This window comes from Gallinula chloropus (genome assembly GCF_964237585.1).
Source record: "Gallinula chloropus genome assembly, chromosome: 1".
In the NCBI taxonomy this organism is placed as follows: domain Eukaryota; kingdom Metazoa; phylum Chordata; class Aves; order Gruiformes; family Rallidae; genus Gallinula; species Gallinula chloropus.
In genome coordinates this window covers 22,108,009-22,124,011 of record NC_140085.1, presented here as the reverse complement: position 1 = coordinate 22,124,011, position 16,003 = coordinate 22,108,009, and the positions used below count along the sequence as shown (strand labels likewise).

Below are 16,003 nucleotides of genomic sequence, written 5' to 3'. Positions count from 1 at the left end.
GCTCAAAAAGTGCTCCTGTTGAAGAGTGAGAGGTGTGGGAAACTTGGAAATTATATCTGGAAATTGTAAATTGACCTTATTAACGTTTATAAATATCTTAAGTATGGGATGCAAGGGGAAATGGCCAGCCCCTTGTCAGGACAAGGGGCAATGGCTGCAAGTTGGAGCACAGGAAGTTCCGCACCAACATGCGGAAGAACTTTTTCCCAGTGAGGGTGACAGAGCCCTGGGACAGGCTGCCCAGGGGGTTGTGGAGTCTCCATCTCTGGAGACATTCAAGACCCATCTGGACACATAACTGTGCAATATGAGCCAGGAAGATGCTTTGGCAGGGGGGTTGGACCCGATGATCCCTTGAGGTCCCTTCCAACCCCTATGATTCTATGATTCTATTCTATGATCACACCAGGTGGATGGGGCTTTGCATGGGGGTGGCTTGGGGCTCACAAAAGCAGCAGAAGTGAGTAGGCTTTGGCCTCCCATGCTTTGTTTCTCCTCTGTTGGTGCCAGTTCGTGAGGCTTGAATCAGCTTCCTGTCCAAGTCTGGCCAAAGCAGAAGCTTCTAACTATCACAGGGCAGGCACATCTTTCTGCAGAACCCTGTTCAGGTTTGCACATTAATAAACTATTGAAAAAGAAGGGGGAGAAAGAAAGGGCAAGACAACATACCCAAATGAGTAAGAAGTAAAGTATCTGCGACCATTTAAACCCAGAGAAACGTTGACCAAGATGTTGGTGGATTAGATTTGCAAGATTTACACAGAAACATTCAAGGAGTTAAGTGTATCTAACCTGGCTAAGCAAGGCTAAACTGGGGACATGACAGACACAAGGATTTGAAGAGTCACAGGCAGAGAGGGACTATAAAAGGTGGTTAGCCACTTTGCCTCTCTTCTTGAACTGCTGCATCTTTATGAGTTAAGACACTGCTAAAATTTTAGTTCCTACTGTAACTGGGACAGTTCTGGAGAGGGCTCACTTCATGCTTAATGTGTCATGTTCAGAAGGAAGTTGTTTAAGATCATTATGGCAGAAGGAGATTAGCAGGCATGTCTGCCCTGCCCTAGCAGTGTTTGACAATGTACTTTTCCTTCTTTGGAGAGGCTGCAGCACCTTTCTGGAAGTGTATGGACAAAACTGTATTTCAAGAGAAGCATTAATTTTAACAACATTTTTGCATCAGTTAAACTCCAGAATAAATAATGCCAAGCATGTGTCACATGTTTTCCTCTGGGTCTGCTTGTTCCCACGAAGCCCTTCTTAATCCAGAAGGTCTTCCTTGTTGATCCAGAAGGGCTTCGTGCCAAAGTTGGTACAGCCTAACCGTTCCATCAGCTTTCTTTGCTTCCCCACATCGCTCCTCACCCCCTACCAGGACATGGCCCTTGTCAGAGCTCAGGTTACACATTTCAGAACTGGACAGTGGTTATCCTTCAGTCACCTTACTGATTCAAAATTCATGCTTAACAAATGGTCTCTCTTCTCCTTTAGTGTTTGTAGTGGACATCAGTAGAAATCAGCATGTATCCCTGTGGGGAGAAGAGCAGTCACTGAAGTGCTATGAATTACAAAATGAAGGCTTTTTTGGGGGTTGGCTGGTATTATTGTGGGGTTTTTTTGTTTGGTTCGTTGGTTGGTTTTTAACTTTCAACTCAAACCTGGTGTGACAGGTCAGAAAATCTACTGAAAACAACTGAGCCTTGGAAGCAAGAAGTTTTAATAAACTTGTCTTTCAAAGTTTGCAAAAGATCTTTCCCTGGGTGTTTTCCCTTTGCACCATGCTAGCAACAGGAGGGGCATCTAAAGATCATACAGCCTACACGGGAAAGTTCATCTGAGCCTTGAGGCAACTGGGCAGTCATCACAAGGTGGGACCATTTTTTACCTAGCTTGAGCCACTGCAAAATTATCCATCTAATCTCTCTATCCTTAAGGCTTGCCCCACTGTCAGCACATACAGAGCAAGGGACCTGCAGAGAGCAGCCCACCGCAGGCCGATACGCTTATCTGTGAGAAGTGGGAAACATTGACTAGTCCAGTGACCACAGTCAATAGACTGGGACTGGAAGTGGAGACAATAAAACTAGCTTTTAAATTGGAATCCCTTTAATCTTGATAAGGTATAGCAATTCTCCTGTGTCATCTCTCATTCCTAGCTACTGAGGAGGAGACTGATTAAAGAAAGCAAGGTGGGGAGTGGGCCCCACAGAACCGCTAAGACCTTTCATTCATAATTAGCCTATAGGGTTGTTGGCAACCAGTGCCACTGAAAGGAGTCTCCAAGAAACTGTTCTGTAGGGGCTGCATGGCTGGCTGGAATGCAAAGAAAGATTAAACCCCACTTGGTGTTTCTTTCCTGAGTGGCAGTTATGCTTAACCACAGACAAGGATTTGAGATGGAGAAGTTGGTGAGCAAGCCGGGGAATGTAACTGGCTCACCCATCTTCTGGGAGCTGATCTGTCAGCAATGCCCTTGTACTGACTGACTGCTGAGCAACATTCAAACTAAGGGCTGGGAGCTGTGTGAGGGGCACAGAATACGGCCTGAGTTAGAGAAGAGGAACCAGAAGGCAAAGAATATTTTCCTTGAGCTAACTCCTTCTGGCTAATAGCCATTATCACTGATTATTAACGAACTCCAGTCATCCTGGGTGCATAAAACTGAACTCACCTCCCACTCATAGTTCAACTAATCTTGGTAAATTCAGCGTGACTGCGGAGATAGAGGTAGATCTAATCTGATTTGAACTGCCAAACTTGAGTGCTATGTTAAAGGTAAACTTGCTTTTCACACTCAATTGCAACTTAAAAGTTTAATCAAGCTGTGCATTTGATCACTTCATAGTGATACATATTAATGGCTTTTACTCTCAAAGAAAGAGGAATTTGTTTCTAATAGGATTTTACTACTATTTAAATGCAGAGCTTTTCACTGCTTAACTAGCATGAATCCAGCAAGTTTCTTGTACAGACAGAAGGTCAATAAATACTCACACCCCCCCCCCCAAAAAAAAAAAGAAAAAAGAGGAATAATGTTTTCATGAGAATGTCAAAATCTCACCTGTACAATTGTAATGTGAGGTCTTGTCAAGGTGACATTGGCCAGATTGGGAAGAGGGAATCCTTTTGATAGTTTAGCTGTGGAAAAAAAGGACAAATGCAATGATTTAGGTATGCATTGGAAAGATAATAAATACCTGTCCCTCATCAACCCTGTTTGTCCAGAGATTTCTAGGTCATTCACAACAATTAGCTTCTCAGTCTTCACAAGCAAGCCCTGGGAGTTAGATACAATGCCCACTTAACAATGGGGAAGAGATTTACAGGTGCTTTTCTCTTGGCAGTGTTGCAGCCAAACCAAGGCAGTTCATGTGCTACACATTGCATACTCAGTGATTCGTCCCTAGTCACCTGGGGGGTTGTTAATACAGCCCTAGCACCATTACAGCCTCTTTCCATTTGTCCCTGTTAATTAGGAAGGTGGAGTGCATCCTGGCACAGAGGGCTGGCACAAAGCTATGTCTCTCTCCAGGGCCTTAGATAAGATTTATGAGAGGAAAAAAGCCTTGTGCTGGTGTAATGAAGAGGAATACATTCCACACGCGGTGGCCTCAGGCAGGTGTGTGGACTAGAGAGACATACTTCTCACTCTTGCATCAAGGCCACCTTGAATGAGCTGAAGGCTGATGAATTTTAAGTTTCCAAGCTCTTTTTGTCCTTTCTGGAGAACAGTGGCAGTCAGAGGGCACACTTACACCCCTACAAATCAATCTCCCCCTTCCACAGCCTACTGGCTGATAGACATTGTCCGCTCAGCGGGAACTGGAAACTTAAGCAGGAATTCAGTAGAAGTTGCTCGAATCACCCACTCTGCTGCAATCTTAGCTTTTAGCTTAAAAATACAGCCTTACCATTAGCTGATGGAATGACTTCAGTCTGTAAAATGTAAGACAGGATGTTCTCCAGAAGTGAGATCTGCCACGGACAAGAGAACTGAGTTATCCATCACTTCCTGATGGCAGTAGAACTGTCATGCCCTAGTCCTGGATGGAATTGCTAGGCTCATGTTCAACTTTAAGCTCTCCTTTGGCCCAAGAGCCATAAGGTCAGGTGAACTTTGGATCTGAAGTATTTGGAATGAGGCAAAGGAAGTCAGATGCAAAATGCAAGAACAACATTTTAATTTAAAACAGTCTATTTCCTTTATTTGTGAGATAATTTATCACCAATGGCAAAGCAGGACCAGACCTATTTTTATCCTTTCTCCTCAGCCGCTCGGAACTGATTGATTGCATTCAGAACTAAATGACTCTCTGGGGAGGCAGGGTTTTCCCCTGTAACTGCACTCTTTCAGCCATCTGAGACTAGTGTTTTGGCTCCCATCCCCTGCTGTGACTGTGAGCGCCTGGGATGAGCACCACTGCACCACACAGAGTGCCTCTGCCTCGGTCGGTGGTGTGTGCGGTGATGGCTCAGCACGCTGCTGGCTCTGCTGGTACAGCGCGCTTCACTGATACCATTCAAGAGATCTCTCTGCCTACTGATGAAATATGACAATACCAGTCAGGGAAACCACAGAATAGCTCGTGTTCAGAGTACTAACTTGCCCCAAATAATGTATTTTTAAGTCCATTGCAGAGAGGTGGCTGCCAGGAGGCAGGAAAAGACCCACCCAGGAATGAAGGCAAATGATTTAGAAATACAAATAAAACGTCACTGGTTACTCTTTAGCCTTGGTAGCACTCACGTTCCTGGGTTGCTTTTCCTATGTGCTCAACTATCTGCTTACCTCGAAAAAGCCGACATTGGAGTGGGCTAGAGAGAACTGGAGCCTGAGGGAAAGAAGTGAAAAAGGATGAGTCACTGAAAGGATAAACACACGCTGTTCCAGTCATGTGCAGGCACTGCTGTGCAGCTCCTCGCCCCAAGAAACGTCTGTAACGAGACTTCAGAAGCCATTTCTTTTACACAGTGCATACTGCCTCACAGAGAAAGGAGTGGTTATCTTAGGGCATTGCTGAGCACACACGCAAAAGGGCTGTAGCCACATGCTAGAAGGGCTGTAGCCAGCAGCATGAGTGCGCTTCTCCCTCTGTGCTGTATTTTGGAAATCCTACTGACAATTGCCTTTTACTATCAAAGACTCACAGGCTCTCAGGTATTTTGTAAGGATTTTGGTACATCTATATAATGCTTTGATGTGAGCCTTACTGGGGTGGGAATTACAATTCTGTTCATCATACGGTGCTGCTGCTGCTGTGTTGTTAATGTCCCTGTTTCCAAATTCAAACACTTAGAACATATTCAAATATCCAAACATGTCAAAACATGATTTCTGAGTTTCCACACAACTAGCATCCCAGTTCACAGCACACCCTAGATTTTTCCCTCTGGATCATAGAATTCTCAAAGCTGGAAAAGACCTCCAAGATCATCAAGTTGAACACCACCGTAACCACCAAACCATCTCCTGAAGCACCACATCAACCTGTTTTTTTTGACAGCTCCAGGGACAGCAATTCCACCACCTCCCTGGGCAGCCTGTGCTTCAAAACAAGCTAACAGCAGAATCCTCCTTAAATTCCTAACATTCCTCTGCCTTCACAACTTCTGCACATTCTTAACCCTGTAACTGTCTTCCCAAGGGACTTTTGTGAAATCAGGATCTCAATTCCCAGCTGTGAGGTCCTGGTATACAGAGCTGCTCTCTAAAAAGAGTGACATGCTAGATGTTTAAATGCCCAAGCCTCTGGTCCTCAGCTTTCTGACCCTTGGTAGTTGCAATGCCTTAGCTGGAGAGTCTCTGCTAGAAGAGTATCAGCATAGGGGTACTTCAGGGGTCCAGATTCTTCACCATATCATGGACCCCCCTGCACTTTCCTAGTGGTATGGGTGAGCTAGAAAGCAGTTGCATCTTGCCACCTGGAAAGGCCTGAGGGAAGCTCTCAGATGATTCACTGTCATAACTGCACCACACACTTCATTTATCTAGCTCAGAGGGGACAGTAGATGTCAGAAGCAGAGAAATCCAGTGTGCCATCACTGCCCTGCAGCAGTCCACAGCTGGACTGTGGCAGCTGTCACAGAGAAGATTCCTTTCTTCTCTAAACTCTACAAGTACAGACACAGAGAGAATTAGACAATCAAATGCAGATTGAACTTACCAGGGAAATAGATTCACTTAACTTTGGTTACCTGACCATGTGCCTAAGCTGCTAATGTTGGGATTGCTAGCACTTCCAAAGAGCTGGAAATCCTTTCTGGCCCAGGTTGAATTACCTGTTCAAACATAGTGAGCCCATCAATTTCTGGTCAAATATATTCAGAGCAATGCTGGTGTTGGCTGCCTGCAGAAGAAAGAACCCATGGGTTACTGAACACACAAAAAAAGGGACCCTTGCTGTGAATTAGCCACAAATACAGAAATAATGTCTTCCCAGTTACGTGTGGAAGCTGTTTCATGTAGATGCAGCTCTCCCCAAAGCCTGTGGCCCATGCAAGGCTGCACACAGTAAGTGTCTGCTTGTCTGAATGGCACTGACAAAACCTGAAATGCGGGTAAGGGGATTTCACTAATCACAGGCATTTTCAGTTAAATGAACAAGCTGCCAAGAGGCATGACTCATGCCAGCAGAACTGTCATTCCAGAGCACAAAACTCTGGTTAATCAGAACTGCTATGTTTGGATTTTTGTCCCTCTGTAGGAAAACGTTCTTCGCCACATAAATATCCTATAGGTTAAGTGAGGCCAGCTAGGCACCGCTTGTGACTAAGGGTAATTTGCATGCTTAAGCACTAGAAATGCAGCTCTTTGTTTCTTGTACAGAATTTTAATGGAAGGAATGAACAAACATATTTAACCCTGAGTTAAACATCACCTTGTTCATTGTACTTACTACATTCAGTGTGAACAACGACTGGGTGGTTGAGTCTGGTAGAACAGCAAACACCTCCATGGACCCCTGAATCTCTACAGTGAAGGAATCCTGCTCTAAGCTGATGACAGGTATTTCAGTAGCCATTAGCTTCAACATCACTGGGTAGGGTGTAACTGAGTATTTGGCTACCTGCAAGGTTCCAAGGGGGAAAAGAAAAAAAAAGACAGAAGAATGATTTTCCTGTAGAACAGATATGAATACAGCATTTTCTCATTCTTGAAGCAATCCTTTTGAAGTAGTTTCTTAAGACAAGGTGAAGGGTAGCTGCCAATGTAAGATTCTTTCAAGTAAGCAGGAAGTAAAAGTTTTCTGTGGTGATAAATTAACAGTCTTAGCCACCATAGGAATGCAGTGGGAAGTTCCACTGTAGAAACATGATTTCTTCTATGTCACTTTGACATAAATTAAATGCTCATTTGTGAACATTGGAAAGGAATAGAACATGAATGTGACCCTGAAGTTATTCTCAAAGGGAGTCATTCCCTTTGAGATTCACTCATCTCATGAGACAGGTTCCTGCTCTGGACTGTCTGAAAACGCTGGTGGAAGCCACACATGCTCATGTTCTCTGTCCTGTTATATCAATCTCCTCCACCCAAAACCAATGGAAATCCTGTGCATCTGCTTTGTCTGTTCCACAGATGTAACATTTCCTGCCCATCTGTTAGCTTGGTTTCCTGTGTGTTGCCACTATAGTTCCTTCCCAGGTCTTTACTGGATTCCTTTCTGCTAGTCACTCACAGGCTAGCAGTGAAGCAAAGACAAGTATGCAGGTTTGGGCAGGAGAAAGGTGTTATTTCTGAGCTGAGGCCCTCTCAGAAGTCTCTCAAAGCAGGACTATGACTGGAAGCTTTTTCCTGCCTGGAGCTGGTTTTAGGTGGGAACATCTGTGGCTTGGGCACAGTGCCCAGAGAAGAGATTGATGTGCAAGATTATGGGCCAAGTTTGGTAACAGTGTAAGTCATTCAACTCATTGTGGGAGTGGGAGGTGACAGGGCCCATCTGCTCTGGTGCTCCAAGGTGTACATCTGCCTGCTTCTCCAGTACAGGAGTCCTGCTGGCACTACAAGCCTTTGGGATACACCAATGGTGAGATGTCTGACACCCACGCTGGGTGGTTTCCTAAGAGTTTGTGGAAGTAATGGTACTCACCTCAGGGATGATGCTGCCAAATATTTCTGTGCTTATATTAAAATAGCTGCAAGTCTGGAGAAAAAAAAAAATATGAGAAAACAAATGTTTACCAAATTTGATCCTTATGGTTGTCTTTTATCTATATACATTATTACAATGAATTTCAATTATTTCAATGAATCTTTGATTTTGTACCCCTCAGAAATATTCTTAAGGGACTTCATATACCTAAAGATGATTCCCAATAATATTTGCTGAAATGGTTCCTGGGAAAGAAATGCTTATTATCATTATAGTTTTGGCTGCAGTGTTTTGGCTTTGAGACTTACTGAACCTCCTGGAGACGGGCTAGCCATGTCTGCCAGCCTCCAAACCACAGCTACTGTGCTTTGACATATGCTTTGCTTCCCTGGCCCCTGCAGTACTTTCAGGCTGTGAAGACCCCCTAGAAAACAGCCTGCTTAATTCCCCAGAGTAGACTCTTTGTCCATGTTAGAAAAGTCTGTGCCTCAGGTGTACAAACCCCTTTTTTTCTTGCAAAGTTGCCAGCATTTGATACGTTGCTTAGTGGAACTTGGCACCTCTGGCTGTGGTGTCTATATAGAGCATAAACAAAAGAGTATAACAATACCCTAGTATATATGGATCTACTGTCTCAGGACTTTGCAGGCCAATTAGCAGCTTTATATGGCCACATATCAGCAACTGGTAGGTCAATGCCCCATCTTGCATGACCTGAGACACTTTGACCCCATTCCTCTGTGCCCTACTCACCTCCTCTGCAATGGTGATGTTGAAGGCCCTTGCAGTGTAGTAAGCAAATGAGGACGTCTGAAAGAAATACTCAGAGAAGGCAAGGTAGAGCATGGAGTCGCTTTGGTCTGGGATAGTGAAGGGAGCTGCTACGTAGGGAGGGCCAGTATAGTTTCCAGCTGGATAGACTGTCCCCTGAAAGGTGTTGGCAGAGAGAAAAAAAAATCAGAGTCAAAAGATGCAGCGTGACTGCAGACAATCAAGGCTACTTTCCTTTACCTTGCTCAGGCTATTCATGTGGTGTATAAATGAGTATATAGGCTTTGTAGTACACTGAGAAGCCTTGGTGCTTCCAAGCAGCTGGTAAAGACAAGTTCCAGAGTTTGGACAATTTCCTAGATGACACCTGAGATCTATATTTCAAGATGCCCATCACCTGCTGAAGACAGTCTATTACCTCAGAAAAAAATCCCCTAAATTAAGATTCTGCATATTGCATGAAGAGTATGATTAAGGGTCCTTACTAAAAAGCCTTACTCTGTCCTTTCTCCATCTCCAGGAATTTAAATCTGAAACTTCTGCCTAGAGCTATTAAATGCTCACAATTATGAAATGGGTCTCTAAAACTAGAGGTCTTTCTATGTCAAAATCCACCTCTTGTTCTACCTAGAGGCAAGTTGGTAACTTGTGCAGACAAAGGAACACCTATGAGAGAAAGGAAAGTTATGTCAGACAATCCTAAAAACACCTGCAGTCTTCTGCCCTACCCATGATATTAGCCAAGGCTTGCAGATCTAACTCTTCCAAATACATCCAGATTATGCAAAAAGGTAAAACTGATTTTAAGTGAGGAACCTACTCAGAGTTAAAGATTTTTTAAAATTCCTTTTATTAGTTTCCCCTTTATGTTTCATCTCAAATGTATTCTGTGTGTCTTTATTTTCTCATCTCATCCCCATCCATCTCTAAATTTTGTGTTGCCTTTTAAAGACCATCCAAACACTTATAAAGTGCTGAGTCATTTTACCTATGACCTCACCATTCAGTCTTCACTTGCTGGGTATAATGGTCACTTGCTGTGTATTTTTCCCCCATGTTGCATCATATGTAGGAGAGTAGCTCCTGTAAACAGCCATTACATTGCCTCTTCAGTCTCCCTCAACTCCCTGCTTAAAATCTAGTTGCCACAATACCCAGAAGAGCTTGACAGCAGGCATAGAGCTGGTGTCCCAAGACCAGTATCCACCATACTGACTGATACTGGCTTATTGTTCCTTTGCATTCCCATGTCTCTTATTTCCTTCCTGTCTCTTCTTTATACTTAATTTCTAAGATCCTTGTGACCAGACTGTCTTTACAGTCTTTCTTTGTAGAGGAAGGCCTAGTGCAAATCATATTAAATTTAATTAAAGATCTTAGATACCATGATGATGATAACTACCCTCAACCAAAACACCTTACACTGAATGACAATCAAGTCATTTTAGAATTAGGAACTAATTTAAGTTTCAATGCATAGGAAGATTTTTATTCTTTTATTTGAAAGAAAATTTCAGGCCTTTGAGCTCAGCAGCACTCCTTGGGCTTCCATGCTTTTTCAAGGGTCATCTGTCTTCCCATACAAGGTGCCAGAGGCTTAATTCTTGCTCTTCTAATCTTGCTCTTTTAATCTCTCATCTGACAGCAGACATATCTACTTAGTACAGTGTGTAGAAATCTTCCCCTGACTGACTGAACAAAGAAGTCCCAGATATTAATAAACAGCAAGAGAAGGATGAAGTTGGATACCTTTCCCTTTCTCTCCTTTCCCTTTCTCTTTTTAATTATAAGCTGCTTAGTCAACTTCTACTGCTCTATTTGCTGTAACCAACCCATCTTTCAAATAATTCATTTTACAACAGGATTGTTTAAAAACTAATAGGAAATTCAATAGTGCTTTGACATATCTATCTTCTCTGATACAGAGTTCTAACGCTTAGAACAGCAATCATGTTCATCTTAGAAAGTGGATCATACAACAGTAAAGCCCCCAGTGATCTTGACAAATAGCACTACAGGCAATTACCTTTAAGTCCAGATCAACAAATGGTTGGAATACTGCTGGCAAGCTGTTTAAGGAGTAGTCTACTTCAGCCAAATCATCAATTGGCATTAGGACTGTAAGGGTGGTAGACAAAGCAAAATACCCAATATTACAAAAAGCACAGAAAGAATTTTATGTACACTTAAAACTAAGTCAGTACCTGAAGGAGAATGACACAAGCTTTTTCAAAGGGTAGGGGAAAACACAACCAGGAGCCTCCTGACATGCATTCTGACCTGTAGCTTGATGTTCCTACTGGCACCTTCTTTAAAGCACCTTCTTTAGTTTGCCTAATGCTTTGTCACTGAGGAAAAGTACTAACTAAAGAAGGAAGCGGCCATACTAGTGCTTCAGGGTATAAGGAGGTGTTAGGATTTCTTATCAAGTAGTTTTGAGAGCATCCAAAGTGTGTCTAAGTCACACATACCTTCCCAGAAAAGGTGGGTACCTGATCTGTTTAGGCACTTGTGTTTTGCATGTGGTGTATCCCAACACTCTAGGTGCCCTAAACTCCTGCAAATCTAACCTAAAAAGTTAAACTGAGAAGCTTTTTTACAAAGGAGCTTTTTAATTTTGCCTTTGGCAAGTCTGAAAGCTTGGCAAGACTTAAGTTTCCAGGCAGGCTGGGGGAGCAGGCTTCAGCCTGTAAAGTGCTGTGTGTGCAGGAGGACCCAGAGCATGGGAGGGAAGGGAAAACAGCCTTCACATCAGTGCTGTGTGGCTGCAAAGTGGCATTTCTGACATCAGGGATGCATGCTGTCACATTCCCAAGTTGAGAATTGTGCCCAAGTCTTTGGTTTCTCAAAACTATCCTTTGCTTGTCTAAGTTCCACTCCCTTTATTTAACTGTGGTCCTTTAAGCAAGGGAGCAGACAGAATGTGGGGTCTGGTAGCTCTCCTGGAGGCTTTGCTGACCAGCTGCTGTTCAGGAAACTACAGAATTTCTTTGAAAAGGACAGAGGAGGAGAAGATATCACTAGTTACTCACCATTCAGTGATTGGAGGTCTTCATTTATCAACTGGATCCCAGATTTGATGTTTGGACATGACTGTATAAAAGAACAGTCAAGTTATGGCCTGATTAGTGTGGACCTGTAAGCACCTCTCTTACCTGTGTGCTATCAAGTTTGTCTGCTAATGTGACAGACAATTGTGCTAATTGTTGTTGAAACACCTACACTAGCTTTTCTTCAGCCATCTGGTGCCCCAGGGTTTCTACGTGGTGTGATGTAAGCATATCCCATGTCAGAGCTGCCTTTAGGCAGCAAAGGGAGAAGCTGCCAGAGGCAGCCTGGTGGGGGTGACAAAACCACAGCCTGGATAGCCCAAGGAGAGAGATCTCACGGTGGTCTCACAGGAGACATACCTGTCCATGGCAGAATGACAGCCAGCCACCTCAAGCTCTGCCTCCTCTCAGAGGCCCTGGGCAGGCTGTCATAACTACTCATCTCTTTGATATGATATGAAGTTCAAGTATGTCATACTGTTAGGTGATGTACTTCAATTTTTCTATGCATCACCCAATATATGTTCTGTCTGCTGAATATAAAAGTTACCCCAAACCCAGCATGACTGTTGGTACACAGGCAGAGACTTATTTTGCATTGGAATGGGAGAATAACGACATGTTTTGACCCTACTGCTGCCTTGGTTGCACCCAGCTGTGGACTAGTCAAGATCTTGGTCACCGACCACCTGGCACTTTATCTGGATGTATTTCTGGCTGGAAAAATGGTGACTGTTCTGATCAGACCAGAATAGGGCTATATTATTTTTCTAGTTCTTCCTTTATCAGGTTCACAGTGCTGACTTGTGAAAGTCTCATTCCTTAAACGCTTCCCGCACACAATACACACTTACATTAGTGACCAAGCTCCTGTGAATGGGCTTCTTCAGATACTTGATAAAGAAGTTATTCAGGAAGCTAGAGGAAAGGAAGAGAGCAATTCATGGGTCAAGTACCACAGTCATTATCAGGAAATCAGATATATCCACAGAACATTAATTTAGTGGCCTCTGAGTGTGATATTCTGGTACACAAGGGAGCTTTCTGAAATGTAACAACCATCAGAAAAGACACCATTTGAAAAGAGATCATTTCACCACTGTGCATCTCAGCAATTAGCCTGGGTAGGTTGAGAAAGATGAATATGGAATTCACAGTATCACCACCATCATGTATGTACAAACACGTAATAAACAAGCAGTCTCTGTGCTTGGAACTTCCAATAGAAGTAAAAACAAGCAAACAAAAAATCAAATCTAAATACAGATGTAAGAGCTGTATTCAGAAAGTGAGAGAAGTAAAAGAAAACAATGAATGAACGTTGCATGGAGTTGTAACCAGAGACACAACAGACAGCAGTCTGAGTATGTTCAGTTCTGGTAGCACTGTGAGTAGTACTTAAATCACAGGACAAGCATGTTGAGTTTAAGAGCAGAACAGTATTTGGAAAGTAGGTGCTGAGGGTCTGACCAGAACTGCTGTATTTATCCTCTTTTTGAGAGACAGTGTGCACAAATAGAAGGACAGTGATTGATTTTGGCCATTTTGTCACCAGATTAGGGCCCTGATTCTCACTTGTGGTGCCTACAGATGCCAAAGTGCGTGCCCTATTTTGTGAAGCTGTCTTTGTGCCATTCATTGACAGTTATTTTCTCACAGACTAGACACAGATCTCTTCCACTTACCCACTTTTTCTGTTCAACTTGACGTCTATATCTCCAGAAGTTGTCCGGCAGCTGCTAAGTGATACTGATGCATGACCTGTGCTATCCAGGGGTACTGAAAAGATTGCAGTGACAAACACCTTTGAAATGTACACGGTGCTTCTTCCGCTGTCTTTGCTGCATAAAGTAAAAATAAATAACTGAAAAAATATGTTTTTAATGAACATCCAAGACTTAATTCTTAAAGGGACTCTTTTCTGTTCACTGAAGAGGAAACTGTTTATTCTTTTAATACTTTTTATTGCATTGCTTATATTGAAAACAGATTTGAATATGTCTGCAAAGAATCAAGTATTCTACAGAGATTTCCAGCTAGGAGTTTTGGAAAATGATGGATTTGGGAAAGCAGATAATTCACTATTGTGAAGTATTTTGTTCCAGTTACTTGGCTGGTCCTGTGTGGAGCCAGGAGTCAGACTTGCTGATTCTCATGAGTCCCCTCCAACTCATAATATTCTATGATTCTATACTGGACCAGTGCCCACAGCAGAGGGAAGTGGGATATGCCTGATATAAGATGGGGCAAGAGAGCTGTACTGGGGTCTAATGTATTGGTGTCTGAGGAGAGTCCTTACAAACCCAAGTCAGAGCCTGGAATATCCCAATGGGCTTCGTGCCCTCTTCCCCTTCATGAGCTGCATTTGAGCTCAGGTCTTTGCTATGTTGTAGGTACACCTATGTGCAAATGTGCACTCCCTTCATCTTGATGGTGCCCTGCTGGCTTGACTTCCTGGCTTTGCCTCTTCACTGTGGACCTGCCTGGCAATCATAGAATCATGGAATGCATTATGTTGGAAGGGACCTTTAAAGGTCAGTCTGGAGTGGTGGCTGTTCCTGGTCACTGCTAGTAACCTAACCTGCTCTGCTCAGCTCTGCCCCTCCTGCCCTACCATCGCCCTCAGCTCCAGGCTCCCCTCCCCTGGGAAGCAGCCAGCCCGCTGTCTCTGAGAGCAGAAGCCCAGAAGTGCAGATCAGAGACTGCTGTAATTCAGTCACCATAGGAGCACAGGTCATGTGCGTTGTGGGGAAGGGGGCCTCTGAAACAGCCTGGGACTAGGAAGGTGTCGAGGCTGCTCCAAGGATACTGCCTTTGCTTGTCCATTTTCCATCAGCTTTTGAACTTTATCACTTGAGAGCACAGCACAGGGTTTCTAACATTGTAGCTGCACTGGGAGGGTTTATTAAACTGGACTGTGATCCACCCTACTACAATTACTCTAAATGCACGATTAGCTGGCAGGCTGGACAACAGCAGAGCTCAGCCAGACCATCAGTCCTTCCTTTGCTATTCGCAGAGGTGCTTCTCAGCCCTGGGCTCTCCATAAGTGCTCCTGGCTGAGGGGCCAGGGGCTGTCTCCCTGTTGAAAGAGACCAGTTGTACTTCTGGGTTACTACTACTGGATGTTAAAGAGCTCACAAGAAAAACTAAACCCAGTATTTTTGTATTTTTATCTTATTTCTATCACCAAGAAAAGTCCCAGGACATGTAAGGCTGTACGTACAACATCCAGGTCCGTATGTTCCAGCTCATATCAATGGTTAGAGAAGCATTTTCAATCACTAGTTTTATCCCAGTTCCAGGTATCAGGGAGATGGAAGCACTGGGGAATTCAACAGCTGTGACGTGTATTCTAGAGTGTGAGGGAGATAAGGGAGAGAAAAGAAAAGAAAATGTTTGTATTTCACAAGTCAGGGAGAACACTAAACAAGATTCAAATTTCAGTCAAACACAAATTGCCCCCAGTGAGAACACTTACCTTGAGATGTTGTATTTGACATTACCAAGCCCAAATTTCTCATAGCCACTTAAGTCAGGGAAATGCTCCTTCTCCATATTCCGCTTCAGGATTTCCAGCCCAACCTCCTTGGCTACAGGAAAACAGTGATCAGTTCAGGTGCCTTTGGTACTGCCTGGGAGTGTTAAATTATGTGCTTCTGTCTTAGGAGATGGGATGGACACAGAGTCAGAAAGAAGAGGGTCTCTCGTTTGAGACCCAGCAGTGCTATTTCAGACCTCACTCCTAGTTGTGACAGGAGTTGAATTTACTGATTCAGTATCTGAAATCGAATTATACGATATCCAGTGATGCACAGTGCTGTCAAGCACCTTACTGTATCTGCTATATTGTGCTCTTAAACTTCCCTTTACTTTATAGCCTGTGATCAGGTCATTTCCTCCCACTGCCCTTGCTTCCCCACATCTGTCACACCTGGATTAAATGAAATAACACTACCAGAAACTCAAAACATCACACATACCATATTCCAATCCCTTTTGGGTGATTCTCACTTTCACCCCAGGGTTAGCGTAGAGTAGCTCACTGAGCAAACTTAAGAGGAGGAGAGAACAGCAAATCTTCACCAT

The 16,003-nt window shown here is 43.6% G+C and overlaps 1 protein-coding gene across 1 annotated transcript; it reads right to left on the bottom strand.

Annotated features, from left to right (window-relative positions):
* Positions 1-1,487: 1,487 nt before the first annotated feature.
* On the bottom strand, positions 1,488-16,003 carry LOC311199960 (BPI fold-containing family C protein-like; the record flags this gene model as incomplete). The annotated part of the gene is made up of 15 exons (XM_084274113.1): positions 1,488-1,529; positions 3,062-3,138; positions 3,912-3,975; positions 4,790-4,832; positions 6,280-6,347; positions 6,897-7,067; positions 8,091-8,144; positions 8,847-9,020; positions 10,891-10,982; positions 11,897-11,957; positions 12,769-12,832; positions 13,600-13,755; positions 15,141-15,269; positions 15,396-15,507; positions 15,898-16,003. The coding sequence occupies 15 exons, from the start codon at positions 16,001-16,003 to the stop codon at positions 1,488-1,490; spliced, it is 1,413 nt and encodes a 470-aa protein (XP_084130239.1).